Source organism: Sturnus vulgaris, chromosome 3, assembly GCF_052056855.1.
Source record: "Sturnus vulgaris isolate bStuVul1 chromosome 3, bStuVul1.hap1, whole genome shotgun sequence".
NCBI classification, from domain to species: Eukaryota; Metazoa; Chordata; class Aves; order Passeriformes; family Sturnidae; genus Sturnus; species Sturnus vulgaris.
The window spans coordinates 38,090,595-38,107,675 of NC_142245.1; the positions used below are offsets into that span (position 1 = coordinate 38,090,595).

Genomic DNA, 17,081 nt, shown 5'->3' on the forward strand with positions numbered 1-17,081 from the left:
GAACTCAGTGGACTCTGACTGATCAGGAATGGTCAGCCTTGTATTAATCCTAGCAGTGCCTAAGCCAGAAGAGTGCAAGACAGCTGAAAGATATACATTCACCTAGGGTAAGCCTGGGCCTGCATCTGAAAGGTGGGACTTGCTGAGATACTCCACTGTTATAACACAGCCAAATACCATCCAGGCAAGGACTATTTCTCATCCCTTGCAACATAGGAAAATTTGTCACCAGACCCAGTCCAGACAGTAATGTGAAAATAGACTTCTAAAGTTGCACAAAAACTGAGCAGTCTGTTTGCACCTGTTTGGCCACTCGTTCTTGTTGCTGTTGATGTGTCATGCCAAACTGAGGCTCAAAGTACAGGGGATGGATGCTGTGGATGGGTAGTGGGCAGAGGCACATCATAGCCGTGCCAAGTTGCCCTGCTGCTAAAAACTTGGACATGTGTGGCTGGCTGTCACTGAAATGGAGGACACTTCAGACTTCTCACACATCCCTTGACACAGATCTAAGCTTCACGTGCTGCAAGTGCTGAGCTGCAGTCTGATGTTTAAGTAGTGAACTGGCGCTGCTTTTAACTTGTTGAGATTTCAGTATGTGTCTGGGGACTATCTGTGAAAAGGGACACAGAAAATGGCTGGGATGATGCCTTGCTGGCCCTCCCCATGCAGAGGGGACCCTCTGATGAGTCAGAACCCTTGCAGAGTAGCTTGCTATCCTGTTAGTCACACTGTAAAGCTACACAGGGTAACTCTGCCTTAGAAATATCATTGGCTCGTGTGACAGTATGATTAAGAACACATTTGAAAAATTTTGGGAAAGCTGGAGGATGCTGTCAGTGCCTGTGCATTCAGCATGCATTGCACTGCTCAGTGACTGTGTTACCAGCTAAGTGAGAGCAACCACAAGGCCACAGCCTGTGGCATAGGATGAGCCAGCTATCTTGAGCTGAAAGCTATGTGACAGTAAACATTTGGGTCAGAGGTTTACACGCTATCAGAACGCAGATGTAGATTTGGGAAAGTCTCCTCAGTCAATACTGAGGATTCACACTTCAGCACATTTGAATTGTTTGCTGCAGAGACTATTTATATCACATTTGCTTTGAAAGTATTACTAAGTGCAGCTGTCGTGGACTTCTCCTGTGCTTTGTGTGTTTGATTGTATCCTTAGATGTCTTTTTAATGTCTGCAGCTCAAATACATTTAAGCTTTCTTTACCATGTAAAATGGAAAAAAATTGCAAAAGTCAGGAACATAACTAGTATGTTGTAAGCTTCCAAATATTAATATTCTTATTATTATAAAGCACAATAAGTATGTTATTGATCAGCGGGGAAATGAAAATTGACCTCAGAAATTATAAGGTATTTGAGATAATTCATATAGCTTTTGTAAAAGTGGACAAGCATGTTTTTTTGATGAAAATGATAGCTGCCAACAGTAAATTACTACCTTAGAAATATACTCATTGATTCCTATGACATACTGTTTTGTTCTGGTTTTTTCTCCTTTTCAAGTGGGCATGGGGGAAGATAATAATGTCACTTAGTTTACTCACACGTCTGTAGAAAGTCTCTGCAATGTGTGAGCACCATTAAAGTTCAGTTAAGAACTCAATTGAATCTTCAGTGTCTCAGCAAGAGGTTGACCCAAAAAAACTGAAAGAGCATTGTACTGCAAGTAAGTGTTGTACAGTATCACTAACCAGAGTATTCTTTACCTGACTATTTCAGTGTGGCAAAGCACTTCCTGGCCTTTCCAAGCAAGAAGACTGCTGTGGAACCGTGGGTACTTCCTGGGGTTTTAACAAATGTCAGAAATGTCCCAAGAAGCCATGTAAGTGCTACTTTATTGTTATTCTTCTGTCTTTTTCTCCTCAAGTAGTATTTTCCCTTTTTTCAGAGGAACCTAGTAGAAAAAATGTGCCATGATTTGATTAGGGATAGGTTGTAGAAACTGGAATTCCCCTGCATGCCAGCAGAGTTACAATATGCAGGCAATTGGTGCAGCCAGCAAAGTTGACATCATTGAGTTTTTTCCCCTGCTTTCTTCCTCCTTTGAGTCAGTGATGGACTGTTGCATTTACTCAGTGAAGGAAGAGTAATCACATTGAATCATCTCGCCTATTCCAGCTGGACTTCTTTTTTTTTTTTTTTTTTTTTAAACTTTGCACAGAACTCTTAAATTATAGAGGCGCCAGTTTCTGCTTGGAGAGAATGCAGTGACCTCTCGGGACTGCAGATGAAATTTCAAGTTTGGAGCCAAGGTCTTCCAGGCTCTAAATCGTTGGTTGCTTTTTTTTTCCTCTGCTTTTGAAATATCTTCTCCAACAATTAGACAATGACAAAGGCTTTCTTCAGCATTTTATTATGATTTGACATCATATTATAATGAGAAAAGAATTTTGAATTATTTGCATGATCGGTGAGGATATTGTCTTGAACTTTTTGTGAATTACATTGTTGTTGCACAGGAATAGTAATACTTCTGTGTCATGTCATATTTTTGGCATTAAATGAAAGATGGGGAAAGATAATGTGATCTCTGTTTTGCAGATGGAGTGGACCTGCATTTACTGGGCCAAAAATAGGTCATTAAATTGCAGTCATTCTTACCTAGTTCTTCTAGGACCCTGTTATTCAGATAGCAATGATGAAAATATATTCAGTGTTCGATTTTCTTGGAAGCATGTGTTTCTCTGTAAGTCTCAATGTGGATGTAAATACAATTCCAGTAGAAAATCTGCTATTACTCCTATTTATCTGACTCCTCCTTCCATAGGAGACTCAGATATAAATTTATGGTGACTCAGTCTGATTTCTTAGTTTCTGAAACATTTTGTGCATTGGAGTATGTCTGTCTTCTGATGTGCTTTAGAAAGAGAGCCTCCTTGGGTATTTGGAGGTCATAGCTAATAAGACTCAGGTATCTATTTTATTCCTGTATTGTGTACATACAGTTTCTAAAAGGAGCATACATGCTAACCATATACAATTTAACAAAGACAAGTGCCAGATTCAGCACCTGGCCCTGGGCAACCCTGGATGCACATACAGACTGCAGAGTGAGAGGCTGGAGAGCAATGCCAGCCAGAAAGTTGATCATGAGCCAGCAGTGCCCTGGCAGCCAGGAGGGCCAACCCTATCCTGGGGGACATCAGGCACAGCATCACAGCCGGGCAAGGGAGGGGATTGTCCTGCTCTGCTCTGAGCTGGGACACAGCTTCATCTCGAGTGCAGGGGGAAGCTTTGGGTGCCACAACGTAAGAAGGACATAAAGCTCTTAGACAGTGTCCAAAGGAGGACAAGGATGATGAAGGGCCTTGAGGGGAAGCCATATGATGAACAGCTGAGATCACTGGATCTGTTCAGCTTGAAGAGGAGACTGAGGGGAGCCCTTACTGCAGTTGCAGCTTCCTTGGGAGAGGAAGAGGAGGGGCAGGCACTGATCTCGGTTCTGTGCTGACCAGTGACAGGACCCGAGGGAATAGCCTAAGCTGTGTCAGGGGAGGTTTATGTTGGCTATTAGAAAAGGTTCTTCACCCAGAGGGTGATTGGACATTGGAACAGCTCTCCAGGGAAGTGGTAACAGCATCAAACCTGACAGAGTTCAAGAAGCATTCAGACAATGCAATTGGACTACAACAATGAATCTAGTTCATCAGAATCATATTGACAAGTGAAATGTTGCTTATTTAGATGTAGGTGTGCTATGAGAAAAATCACAAAAGCCTGAAATGTCTTTCAACCAAAATTGATTTGAACTACCAATACAAATTTTTGGTGCCTGGTTTGAAGGGAAGCACACTTGTTAGTTCTTCATAGTTCAGGTAAAATACTGATTGTCTCAGCCTAGAATCCACAGTAGATGTGTGGATCAGGCAACTACTTAATGGCACAGTGCTCAGCACAGTGTTAAAAGCAAGCAAACAGGGAAACTGTGACAAAATTGTGATCTACAGACGCTTCCTAAGCGGGTACAGAGAAGTGCTTGAACTCGACCTAAAAACCTCTCCTAAAGGGAAGTCCACTACTCTTTTTTCAAAGCACTGAATAAGAATGATTTGTTTAAATGCTAATGAAATGAGCAATGCCCTTTTGCTATAAAAAATTTTAATGGCTAGCATGGTTGCTCAAGATGGGACATCTAAAGTTCCTTTATCTGCCAGAATAATTTCTAATCTACATTTTATACCTATGAGGAGATGCCCTAACTCATAAAATGTAGAAACAATTATTGGAACAGATCTAGGATCCCAGTCTCTTTCCCAGAGTCCTTAATTACTTATAGTATGAGTCATGCTCACTCCTGCTTTCTGGCTCAATTTGGAATTGTTTTTTTGAATGTAACTGTATGATTTCATGGAGACAGAGAATGGTGCCACTTGGAATAATCCTCTCCTTCTGATTAAAGCATTCCTGGAAAGTAAGGATTTGTGTCTCCTAGACATTATAGGACACATATCTCATCTTTCTGGGTGAGAGTTCTCAGTGTATTGTGTTTTAAAAAGGGAGGAGGAAAAGGGTGCACTATCTATTTTATCCAGATTAAAATACAGTGTCATTATATCAAGAGTGTGATTTGGTAGGTGTATGCTTCAAGAGTATTCATTGAATCTATCAAGAAGGTTTAGTAGCAGTTTATGTATTTTCTCTAGACTACATTTTATTTAGGAATGATTCTAAGCATGATGCTATTTATTCATGCCATGTTTTATGGCAATTCTACATGGATGCAAATGGTGAATTTGTAGATTTTTAAGAATAGAAAGTGATACATTTAGTGCGTTGCAGGTGTTTAAGTGATCTTACAGCATCTTAAAATGTTGTGGATGATCAGTCTGAACTTAGGCACAAAACTTGAAACCCCAAATCTCTTCTGGACTTGGTCAAAGTATCTTTTGGACATAGGTGTCAAACTAAGCCTCATGACATTATCAAAGGGTAATGGTTCTGTAGCATAAACAATTTCCAAAGATAAGTGTAGATTTGTTAGATGATGTAATGGAAGTCTAGAGTGGATGCTGAAGGATTTATATTCATCAAGTATTTTTATAACACTGAAAATAGTTCTGTGGTAAAAAGAATATGCATATATTTTTATATACATAAATTTATATGGTATTGGATGGAAAATCTTCCTTTTGCTTTTATGGTTTTTATGCCTCATAAACTTCATTTAAAGTCGGCATGTTTTTATAATAATATCTAATCAGGTTGTGATCTTCTGCATAGCCTACTTCTGCAAAATATTTAAGTATATACTTTAGTGTCCCTATCAGGCACTTCTCTCTTCAATCGACTACATAAGGATATGCATCAGTTTGCATATTTCTTGTTCCCATCGTCTTACACAGGTCTCTGTCATCTTTGTAAGGACTTGAGTCTTTTGGGTAACAGCCACTGCTCAGTCAGGGTTTCTGTCCTGTTGCAAATTTAAGTGTCTTGGCCTGAGACAGCTGCCATGTGTGTAAGTTTATGGTTTGCTCAGTATTACTGAAAACCTAGAGAAGTTTTGGAATAGATTTCCATTTTTAAGGGCTTCTAAGAGAAGACAGCTTTTAAGAAGAAGGGTCTCTCTGTGTTACATGGAGGTTGTTGTGATTGGTCAGACTCCTTGCTAACTTACTAATTCTAAACAGTTTGTTTACATGAGTAAAGGTTAAGTAATGTCAGACTCCATCCAGCTCCCACATGGATCACTAGCCATCACTGAACCAGCTTCTACTCTACTGTGACTTGCTTACATTTCTGCTCTTTGTTGAAAGGAAGAAAACAGCTGCTAGTAAGCTGCCAGCTTCCTGTTCGTTTTGGGAGGATAAGGAAGGAGGGAGAGGTTAAAATCCCTGACCTCAGTCCACCACTGCACTTTCTAGAGCAGCTGAGTCACCCTGGAAGGGAAAATGTGTTGCAGCACTGGAAAAGACCTGGCATAGGTTATGGGCTGTTCTCCATCTACAACTGGAAGCTGTTTTCATTCAGCAGGCTGCACTGCAGGGTACCATTCCTGCCCACAGAAAGTTACAGAGACTCTCCTGGTTTTAGTGTGAATTTAATCCGGTCTGTTATGGCAAACACAGATCAATTAGGATACAATTAGTGCAATTATAAGTTTGAATCTGTCAACATGAATACTGGGAGTTTCATTGGCACTTTTGGGTACCAGAAGTAGACTAATGCATTGTGCTTTTGGAAGTCTCCTTAAATTTCTATTGGTTTTAATATTAACATATGAAAAATCTGCCTTGGAAACTAAATGTGTAGGTGCCATTTTAGTAGAGACAAAATTTTCAAGTTGTAGTTGGTGTTAAAATGATTGTAGTCAGTGTAAAGATGGAAAACTAGGTGTTCAGAACTGTAATAATGTTGCTGTATTTTTACTATGTGTGTTTAATCCTTTTGCACTTCATGCAATATCTAAAGAGAATCTCAGTAGTTTATTTAAGCAATTATTTTAAATAATTCACTGAAATTTGAAATAAAACTATCCTACTCCAAAGCCTGCTACTCAGGATCATCACTTAAATTTTTCCAAATAATAGGCAAAGCTTTAGAACTATTTAAAACAATTTTTTCCCCCATCATTACAGTCAACCAGGTGCCAGCTTTAAAATAAGCTGCAGGGATAAATGTGTGATTAAGGCATTATGTAAAGGGAAGGCAATCAACAGCATTATGTTTTTCAGTTGTTCTGTCTTATTTGACAGTTTATATACAGTGAAGAATCTGGTGGGTTTGGGGGGGTTTTGTCTCTTGAACATTTGGAACACTTTTGTAATGAAACAAAAGATCTGACAAAATGTAAGATATCTCTGTTGTAACATTCAAATTACGAAAAACTCTCTTGACTCTTATTAAAAGCATTTATGTGATCATAGTGCCAAAAGTTTAGCCCTATATGCTTAACAAAGTACTGGGCTTTGCCAAGAAGTTAGCTTTTAGTGCATAACCATGCAAAGAAGTTACTGCTCTCATTTATAATGTTTAAGAATCAATAAAGAGTTTTCTGTAGTCTGAAAAGCAACCTTAAGTGGAGGAAAGAAACAATAAATAGAAACAAAAAGCTGGTTAACTGAAAACTTTCCAGTTTGGCAAAATTGAATTCAGTATTTATTTTGCAGTGTTGTTATATCTGTGACTGTTTACACTGATCAGCCAGTAAGTGAAGTGAAGTTTAGTATTCTAAAATTCAACAGCTCTGTTAGGTCAATCCTAGATGTTTCCATAATGAATCTTCAACTTTATTTTTTCCAAATGTGATATTTGTAGCTGGTTTGCAAAAGATTTCAAAGATTTGTTTTGTTTTTTAAAACATATTTGACTGGATAACTGAAGACTTAAGTGGAACATATGTTGAAAAAGATGGACTTAAGGTTACCTGTACAATCTTTAATTTTAATATCTTTGTCTTTTTTGCTTAACCGTTTATCACAAAACCTTATAATTTAAAAAATTTAGTTATACAATAATTTAGCTGACAGGCTCTGCAAGCATATAAATTATCAGTGTTTAACGGATGTAATTTCTTTTTCAGCTTACCATGGGTATGGTCCTATGATGGAATGCCCACAAGGCTACAAGAGAATCAATGCTACATTTTGTCAAGGTATGATCGTACCCAAATTGATTGTGTTCATTTTTAGTACTGGTTTTCTGTGACAGTTTCTTTGATATTGATGGTTTAGATGGATGAATCCAGCCCATTGATTTATGTTTGGGAAAAAATGGTCAATATACTTTTGATCCTTTCCAAATATTGGCAACTCTGCAAGTGAGATTTTTTTTCCTCCAAGGAAAAAAACAATTGTGAAACTTTTATGTATAACCTCACTTTCCTTGATGATGCATAAAGATGACTTCATAAGGATTCTTTTACTTTGTTTTTCTGTAGAAATATATTGTTTTGTCAGGGTTTTTTAGCCAAACAGTGAATCTGCAGACATATTCAGTTAAGTCAGATGAAACTATCAGTACAGAACAATTTTTGTAATCATGAAAGTGTAGAGTAATCAGAGAACAATTCTTTTGGACTCGAGAGGCTAGGCACAGCAGTACTGAGAAAAGCCAGATAACATCCCTGGCTGAAGTGGAGATGAAAAGAATGAGTACCTGGCTGCCATGTAAAGAAGTGACCCACCTACTTCCAGAAGGTGCATAATGCAGGTCAGGATGTGTGGAGTTAGACACAACCTGGTTGTGTTACTCTGAGTTTATTATTGCCTGGTGGTAAATATAGAAGGTATCATAGAAGCATGCAGGGTTGTGGGGTCTGCATGGTCATGCAGCTACAAAGCAAGGCTTGGGACATTTGGATTCCCCTGGTCTATAGCATCTCTGTCTGAGACAAAGCTGAAGAGGCGACCACAGACAAATCCTCATTCTTTCTGTGTATCTTGGAGCGCTGCACAGAGATGCCAGATAAGGATGCAGGAAAAAGCTTAATCGCTTGTCTGACTTGTTTGGCACAGCACAAGTAAACAAGAAAAAGGAGCTCTGAGACGATGTAAGCAATCTTGCAATAGTGTTCTGGAGAGAGATTTGGGAAGGAAGGGAAAAACGAGTTCAAGTAAGGCTGATACTGCTGTGGCTGGGTTTCTTGATCAATGTTGATACTGCAAGGGATAAGTCCCAGCAAATAGTAATGCTGGTGGAGAGCTGGATAAAATGAAAGAATAGTTGTGTTAAAAGATATTTGTAGGCATTTTGGACATAAAATTAATCTTATTTAACTGAAAATTTTCACTTTGCATGTTAATGAGGGAATGTACAATAGCCAGTTGCATAAAGAAATTATTTGCCCACCAAAATAATAAAGTTTGTAGAGCATTAAACACAAACATCATGCTGTTTCACTGCTGAGGGAGATGTGAGCTGCTATCTACAGCTACCTGAGCCTATCTGCTGCTCAGGTCTCTACCTAGTGGTTTACCAGCTTGCAGGGTAGGGACATTTGGAGGATGGGTCAAAACACGGAAAAACTAAATGGAAAAGAGCTGCCAATTGCATCTTAAGAGCTTGTTCCCTGCTCTGCAGTGAAATAAGTAAAAGGGATGGGGAGATGTTGATGGCAATTTGCTAATGAGGACTGCAAAGTGAGAAGGTGAAGGAGGTGAGTGTCAGGCATAAATGGGCAGCCTTTTTATGCCTCAAATTAAAAATGCAGGTGATGTATGTGTTTCAGCAAGATGGTTCCAGCTATTTTGAGATTGTCGTGTTCCACATACCAGCCACGAGGTTTTTCAGAGTCTGCAAGAGAGAGGTTTTCTAACTTTGAGCCTGGAAAGTGTCTAGAAGATGCCACGATGGATTAGTGCCCTCATGCAACCCTCTGAGCATGATCCAGGAGAGACAGGAGCTTTTGATATCTTCAGCAGTCGCGTGTGTAGCCCACAGAATACACTACGGTTTCAGACAGCAGCAATCCAGCAGGCATTTAAAGGCGAGTAGGGCATTCAGTTTGGTTCAAGGGGTTGAACCTAGGTGTTTGCAAATCTTATTGCATGGAAACTTAGATCCTTATTCAGGGGTTATGGACAGTTAGGAATGGTCTGGTGCTTGTGAAGATTGCCAGAAATTGGCCAGGAAGTTGTTTCACTGAGCAGTGACAGGCTGATAGAGAGAGAGAACATATGTCTCTGGGTGGGAGCATAAGAGGGAACTGAGTACTGCCACGGTGGTGTACAGAAATAGATCTGTACCTGCTAGGCTAATCATTGGGGTTTGCACTGGATTTTGGTAATTTTTCCCCTGACACATTTTTGTACTACATGACTAAAACTGCAAGAAATATGAGGCTTTAAACAATTTGTTTTATACTGCTGTCACTATCCTAGAAGAGAGTGACAGGCCTGTAGACTCCAAATATAATTTGCAGTTGGTACATGGAAATTTATAATGTAGTGTTTAATCATTAAATGATAGAAGGGTTATCTTACCAGGGAGTAGACTGTTGATGAATTTAGGATGGGAACAATCTCCTAGCTTTCTGGAGAGGGATGAGGTAGTGGCTGTTGAAGGTTGCTCTTAGTGCTTTACTGAGGTTTGAATAACCTCTGGGTAATTTGCTCACTAATACACTCCAATAAGGAGATACAAACTGGAGAAGGAATACCTCTGAAACAAAGTCACAGTTTAATTTAGTCCTATTGAAGTAAATAACAAGATTACCATTTTCTTTCAGAGGGTCAGGATTTTGACCTCTTTTTAAACGTTCTTCAGGAAAGCTGGCTTCATATGTGAAAGCTGCTGGCAGGGTGCATTTCAGCCCTCAAATGGTTATTAGCGTGTGCTTCTCAATGGGTCAGCCAGAAGTGTCCTGCTTGTTTATCTGAAGCAGACATGCTTTTCTATAAGAGAAGAAGACAGGGCTAATGAAGAAAGAGCTGCCCATATCACTAACACGGACAGCTGTACAAAACTGTTTAAACTGCTGGCGTGGGAGTATTCATATTCCTTTAAGAATCCTTACAATTAAATTGGAGGGGAGTGGAACAGCATGTCCATATGCAAGTGTAAGTTTTAATTAGATTATTCTTTGCTGAAGGGATATGCATGCTGTGTCCATGCATAGAAAGGGCCAGGGCTGCCAGACCAAATAGTAATGGGGATATATTTCTGAATCCATGCCTGCAGCTAAAAGAGATTGGTTTTTTCACCTAGATGTTGTCCAACTTTCACTGCCTTTGAAAACTGAGGCCGAAAAGCCTAATTAACCTTTTGTTCTACTTTGGTTTTGCAGTCAAAAGTCTATATAAGCTTCACCAACTAAGGAGTATTAGTGTGATTAATAACCAGATCATTATTTTTTTTTCCTTTCAAGTGAGTGAACTAATGTAATCAAGCATTCTTCTCTCTAATGTGTGAATAGGACCACAAAGAACCATCTGTGGGTATGTTAATTCAAGCAGTTTAGTGTAATTACTATGAAGAAAGCTTCCCCCACCCCCCCCAGTAATTATCTTTTCAATGGGGTGATTTATTACATGTACACACATGGATGCCCTAAGGCTGTCATTAGAGCCAAAATACAGCTTATCAGTGTTGCAACTTCTTTGTCAGAATCCACATGCAATGCTAATTTCTGGTTCCCTGCTTAGAGTTATACTTACTGTTTCCGTAGTCTGCTAATGGTTTTCTTGGAAAACTGAAATAGAATGGAAAAAACAGCTGGTGAAAAGGTTGGATTCATTTTTCAGGAAACTAACATATTGCCAACAGAGCACTTTAGAAATCTTATCTTGAAGAACTGGAAAAATACCTGAACACTTGTTGTTTTGCAATGAAGTAAAAAGTGCACAGAAGTACTTGGAAAATCCCTATATTTTAAAAATTAAATGTTTATGAGCTTGCAGAAACTAGTACTTGTATGTTGATAGATCAAATTCTATAATCACATGCTCGGGGGACTTGAAGCACTTCTCCTTTGGCTTCATCACGATTTAAGATGAATTTGAAGGTATATTCTTCCCTTCTACATTTGTCCCTAAAATACAGTAATAAATGTGTTTTCTCTGCATGTTGTATATTTATTTCACTACTTTTAAGTAATAAAAGAACTTGTTAATAAGAAATGCTGTTTAATGTTACTTAGTTACTAAGTCAACAGCCATCTTTCAAAGAAGTTCTTTTGTGATGATTGTAGTGAGAAATAAATATATCTCCAGAAACTGGGCTGGGTTGCTGTTTGGACACTGATTATGTGTTTGAGAAGTGTGGCTCTGCAAACTTGCATTCCAGTAAATTCCATGCGAAAAGCACAAAATGAGTTGGAGTGAATTTTTTTGCTGCTATTCTGCTAGCTCACACAAATCAGTGGGTCATTTCTTAGAATAAGCAATCGTTTTCTCTGTAATTTTAAAAAACATTGCAATAGTTTATTTTAGCAACAAAGCCTTGTTTTTTGTTTCTTTTACCTCTCATTCACATTGAAACAATCAACTATAAGGAGGGAGTAAAATCTGGATATTGTATTTTTCTTAGAGGATATTAATAGTGGTTAATGTAGCTATAGCAGAAACAGTTGGAGCAGTATTTTCTGTGGTGTTAATAGGTAGTTGATTGCAATTGATTTTCATAAAGAGAATACAAACTGATGCCTGTATATTGAGTCAATTTGGAGATCAATCAGACAGAACTCACAGTGGAGCTAGTATGTAACCTACCAGAATGTGTCAAATTTTCACGATTGACATTAATTATATGTTCCAGTCTAAATTTACAGCATGATTTATTTTGCATATTAAAGCACTTACAGCATAAAAACATCAATCAAGGCAGATATTACTAAATAACATTTAATGACCGACTAGGTCATTTTTAATTAAGAAGTTGGATAAATACTTTGGCAAATTCTAATTAGTATAAAATTGATCTAGACAAGTTTCTTTGCTTAAAAGCAGTGGAATGTTTTATTGAAAGGCAAGTTGTTCTCTCTGTATCAGAAGGGAACAAATATTTTCCATTTGGTTTTATTACTTAGTAATTTAAACAAAGTCAGTTTTTGATAAGCATAGAGATAGAATTTCAGAGCTAACTGTACAAGTCCCCCTTCAGAAATGTATCTTTCCACAGTGCTTAGGCCTGTAATCAGCTATTGAGATTGCTTGTGTCCTCCAGCACCAGCCACTTGGGACAGAGGGGGTGAGATGGGCTGCAGTACTTTTCTAGCCACAAGTTTATTCTGAATAATTCCGTGAAGTTTCCTGGGCTGTCGTGGTCTGAATAGAAATCCCTGCTTCTAGAAGTTCCTATTCTTGGTCTAAATTTTATAAGAATTTTCTGGATACCATTATTGTCTTAGATGAAAGCAGTTGCATACTTAGTTTTTTATACCTTCTTATGTGTTGTATTAAAAATTGTGAAATTATATGTTGTTTTCTTCTAGTGCATGTAATGTGACTCTGAAAATTGTTCACTGGTTTTTTTGATGATTAATTCATGTAATCAAAATTCACTTACCAAATTTGTAATATAGCAAACTCAATGATACAAGTGAGATCTATTGTTTCAAAAGAGGGATTATTTTTAAAGTTAATATTAAATCACTTAACATCCTTCAGCCTTGTTTATGAAAATTTTAAATGTCTTTTTTAGTTACTTCAGCATAAAATAGTGATGAAATCAAACCTCAGTCCCCTTTTGGTAGTGGAACCTATCGTTTCCAAGCTATCAGTGCTCCTGAAAATAAATATAACTGCATTATTTACATCAATAGTAGCAGTAGTTTCTTTCAAAAAACAAAGGCTATTTTTCTTTGCATTTGCATTGTTCAAAATTCTTGCAGTAACCTCTGACCTTTTTTGAATTCACAGACTGCATTTCTTCAAAATGAATAGATAGATTTAAATAACATAATATCAGAAGATTGCAGAACATGATAATAAACATGTAAGTTCGGTTGTAGAATTTTAAGCTAATACTCAAATGTAGTTAAAATTTCCAAGCAGTGATGATTTTGATGAGCATGAATTCAATGTGCTAAGCCTGGAAATGAAAGAATGAATTTAATTTTATAGGAATGTTTCAAATTCCTGCGTGTCTGTGACCAAATACGGGCATTGCTCGCTATCTGCAAAGGGTGGGCAGTGGACTTGCTCCGTGTGCCCGAATGACTTACTAGGCTGAAGGCAGAGATGACAGCTTTACACCACCTCAGCATTCCTGCATTAGGCCAGCTGGGCCTGGGTGGCCTGAGAAGCTGTTGCAATGGATAACACAGCCAAAACACAGAGAACTTCTCTTCCTAAATAGCCTTACAGCTGGGAGCTGCCAAAGGGAACCACTGCAGAGCTGATACTGCAGCCATCAGCTTTTGTAGGGTGCTCCATGGCAGAGCAGTTCTCTGCTGATCCATAGTCCTTCTGCACCACTTTGCTTGGTAGCAGCCATCACCTTCAGGTGGTGTTGGCCTGTTAATGTGTACAACAGAAGGAGGCATTTCCATATTTGCTTGATGAAGCATCTAGTAAGATATTTCAATAAAAGGGGAAATTAAAGGAACTTTGTGATGTAGTAAATAACTCAACATATTTTACAGTAACCAAGCAAAGCATATTCTTTCAACAGTAAGTGACAGGTACAGATCTCGTTTTAAGCAGGCACAGGAATTTTTCCTAGGATTGGATGTTTACACTTAGCGTGGTTTGTTATTCTTGGATAAAGGATACTCAGGCTGCGTTACAATGTCATTAATCCTGGAATAAAGCTGAAATGATTCACTTCCTGGATGTGATTGAATTAAATATAACATTGCTCAAGGAAATGTGAGCGATCTTGCTTGCCGGATTCCAGTAAAGAACCAAAGTAGTGTTGCTGAACAGCAGCTAATGCAGTCACAAACACTGTTTTAATCTAATTTAAAAGCCAGTGTAGAACTGGAGAATGCAAGCAGAATATTGGAAGTTAAGACCTTCTGCACCATGTCCTCCCCTCCAGCACAGAGTTCTGTGCATTGCCATTTGGTTGAGAAAGAGATTCTACTACACTGTACTTTTCTGTACATAAATACCTATACATCAGCAAGAGGGAAACCTTCCATTAAGTGTGAAAATGCTTTGTCAGTGAAATGTAAGTATCTAAGGACAGAATTTGAAGTTTTGATTGATGCACTTATTTTTCAATCATTGCAATTCCCAGTGTGCAGTCTATGTAAGAGAGCTGAACAAGTAAATCTGTACTTATTGGAAATATAGGTGGAGATGTTGAAAAATCACTGGGGGTTTTGATCTTTAGACAAGCAAGAACTATTTAGAGAAGAGTAACAGATAAGGGTCAGGTTGCTTTTAAGGAGCTTCCTGCATTTTTTTATTTCTTCTGGAATATTCAGTCTTTCTCTAAATCACAGTTATTAGAAGAAAATAGGTGATATTAACTGTTGCCTGCACTTAGACTGAACAAAATTTAATTTAGTACTGTGATACTCAGCCCATGCAAATGTCTATGTGTGGCCATGAGTAAAAACAGTTCATCTGATTGTGTTAAATATATATGGACCAAGATTCTGGTTAAGTGCTTTGGGATATTTCTAATATGAAACCTTGATGAATGCCTTACACTGGACAAAAATCAAAATAAAATTTCTTTCAGAACATTAATAGAAAGCAAGCAGAAAAAACATAAGTAAATTTTCTTTTTGTTATCTGACTTATCCATTCATTTCCAACTTTTATCTTCTAATAAGGAATGTAAAGTTCTTTGAAGATGAATCTGTTTCTGGGCTTAGTAAAGCTATATAGTTATCATGGTTTATGACAAGTTCAATGTTACTGTGTGGTTACTTGTTTAAAATGAACACCATCTTACATTGTTCCCACCTTCCTGTTTTGCTTGGTTGCTTTTGAGGGTTGTTTTGTTCTTGATGCTGTTGGTTTTTTTAAGTCACGAAGACAGTACTGTGTTCATAGTCATACTCTCCACATGAGCAGACAGGCATGCAGTTGGAAAATGGCTGTTATAAGTTGCTTTTTTTCACCAGGAAATTCAGTGGCAGCGAGTCATTAACACGTTGCATTTTTCGAGAGCAGGCTGACCTAACACCCAGAAGACCGATAAAAATGTGTGGGAAGGTATCAAACACCAACTGTTGTTGTTAAGAGAGCCTGTTTTAAATTCTCCTCAGTGGGACAGATTAGCAGCAGTTTGGTTACAGTGTCTGGGTTATTTGGAGCTGGGAGCACAGTGATGGCTCTGGAGAGCGTGGTGCCTGACCTCACCATATATCAAGCTGTGCTTGGACACGGGTGTAGGAGGAGCTGAGACACAGCAGGCTCATCCGTACAGTGCTGCAACATCACTGTTACACCCCTGGTTCTGGCAAAGCCTCTGTGTATTTGGGTGAACTTGTGAGAGCAGTCACCAGCAGGGCCACTGGGATGGCATGTGGCTTCCACTGCCATCTCAACTGACTGTAAGGATGAGCCGAACTTTCATGGAGATGGGCTACCAAATCTAGGGACACAGTGTGCCAAGGACCAGCTCCGTGTATTTGGCATGGATAATACTAAAGGGTAACAGTGAAGGGTCAGGCTGTCAGTCAGTGCAGAATTGACAATGCTTCTTTCGTGCCAGGGGGGTTATACCCATTTATTGCCATTGAGAAAGGCTTAACTCATTCATATTATCAAAACACCAACTGTTAAAAGATCAATGCTTTATTTACCAGTTCTGTATAAATTATAAATAACAGTGCTTACTGTGAGAGTTCTTTAAGGAGTCACGTGAGTTGCTGTGTGGAATATCTCCTTGTTTAAATTCTTTTTTTTCTCTCTCACTAGTGCAAAGGCTTTTTACCAATGGAACTTCATTACTCTGCTTTTCTCAAAAACTGAAAGTCTAGATTGAGTTGGTCTTTGGAAAGCTTTATTTCCATATGTGTGGTTTTTATAGTACTGCTACCTAGCCCCTTAGTATTTCCTCTGTGTAGATAAAGGCATTTGATCAAATTACTCCTCAAGCACGCCATCAGTGTGTACTTCTGCACAAGACGTTATTCAGACATTTTTCTCTAGTATTTACAATGGAGAAAATATATTCTTATTTCTATACTAATGTAAAATTGGAATGTTTATGTCCATATACAAGAAATAGAGGGCTAAAAAAAGTCTGCTAATCTTGAATCAGATTTCCTTTCCAGCTGCCTGAACAAGTTGATTCCAGTGCAATTTGCACAGCTGGGCAAGCTGGCAGGTGGTAGGAAACATTTTGGATAGGTGGCCTTTTACCACAGTCTGAAATGTAGTGAAATAGGTAGTAAATCTAGGTTTGTTTTTTGTTGTTTTTTTTAATATACTCAAGTTGTTAAACACCATTCCTATGTGTATGTATGTTTCTTTTGAAAATTTGAGTGTGTTTGTTTTGTTTTGTTTTTTTTTTAAATCAGCTTCTGGCTTGTTTCTGTGGAATCCCTAGACAAACTTGTATAATTCAGCATAGAGCATCAGCTCAGTAATTCTATGAGCTCATTGAGTAGACATGACCAGGAAAAGAGGCATTAAAATACACGGTGATTAATTGATGCTGAGGCACTGGAACATGCACGATGAAGTTAACTTTAAAAATTAGACAAATTTAGCAAGAGGAATA

General features: G+C 38.3%; 1 protein-coding gene across 9 annotated transcripts in view; it reads left to right on the forward strand.

Moving 5' to 3' along the window:
• LTBP1 (latent transforming growth factor beta binding protein 1) overlaps positions 1-17,081 on the forward strand; it is a 182,769-nt gene that overhangs the window by 92,205 nt on the left and 73,483 nt on the right. For all 9 annotated transcript variants that reach the window (XM_014876273.2, XM_014876299.2, XM_014876282.2 and 6 more), the window contains 2 exons: positions 1,737-1,839; positions 7,537-7,608. In XM_014876273.2, the coding sequence (XP_014731759.2) occupies positions 1,737-1,839; positions 7,537-7,608 (175 nt within the window). The remainder of the gene's footprint in view (positions 1-1,736; positions 1,840-7,536; positions 7,609-17,081) is intronic.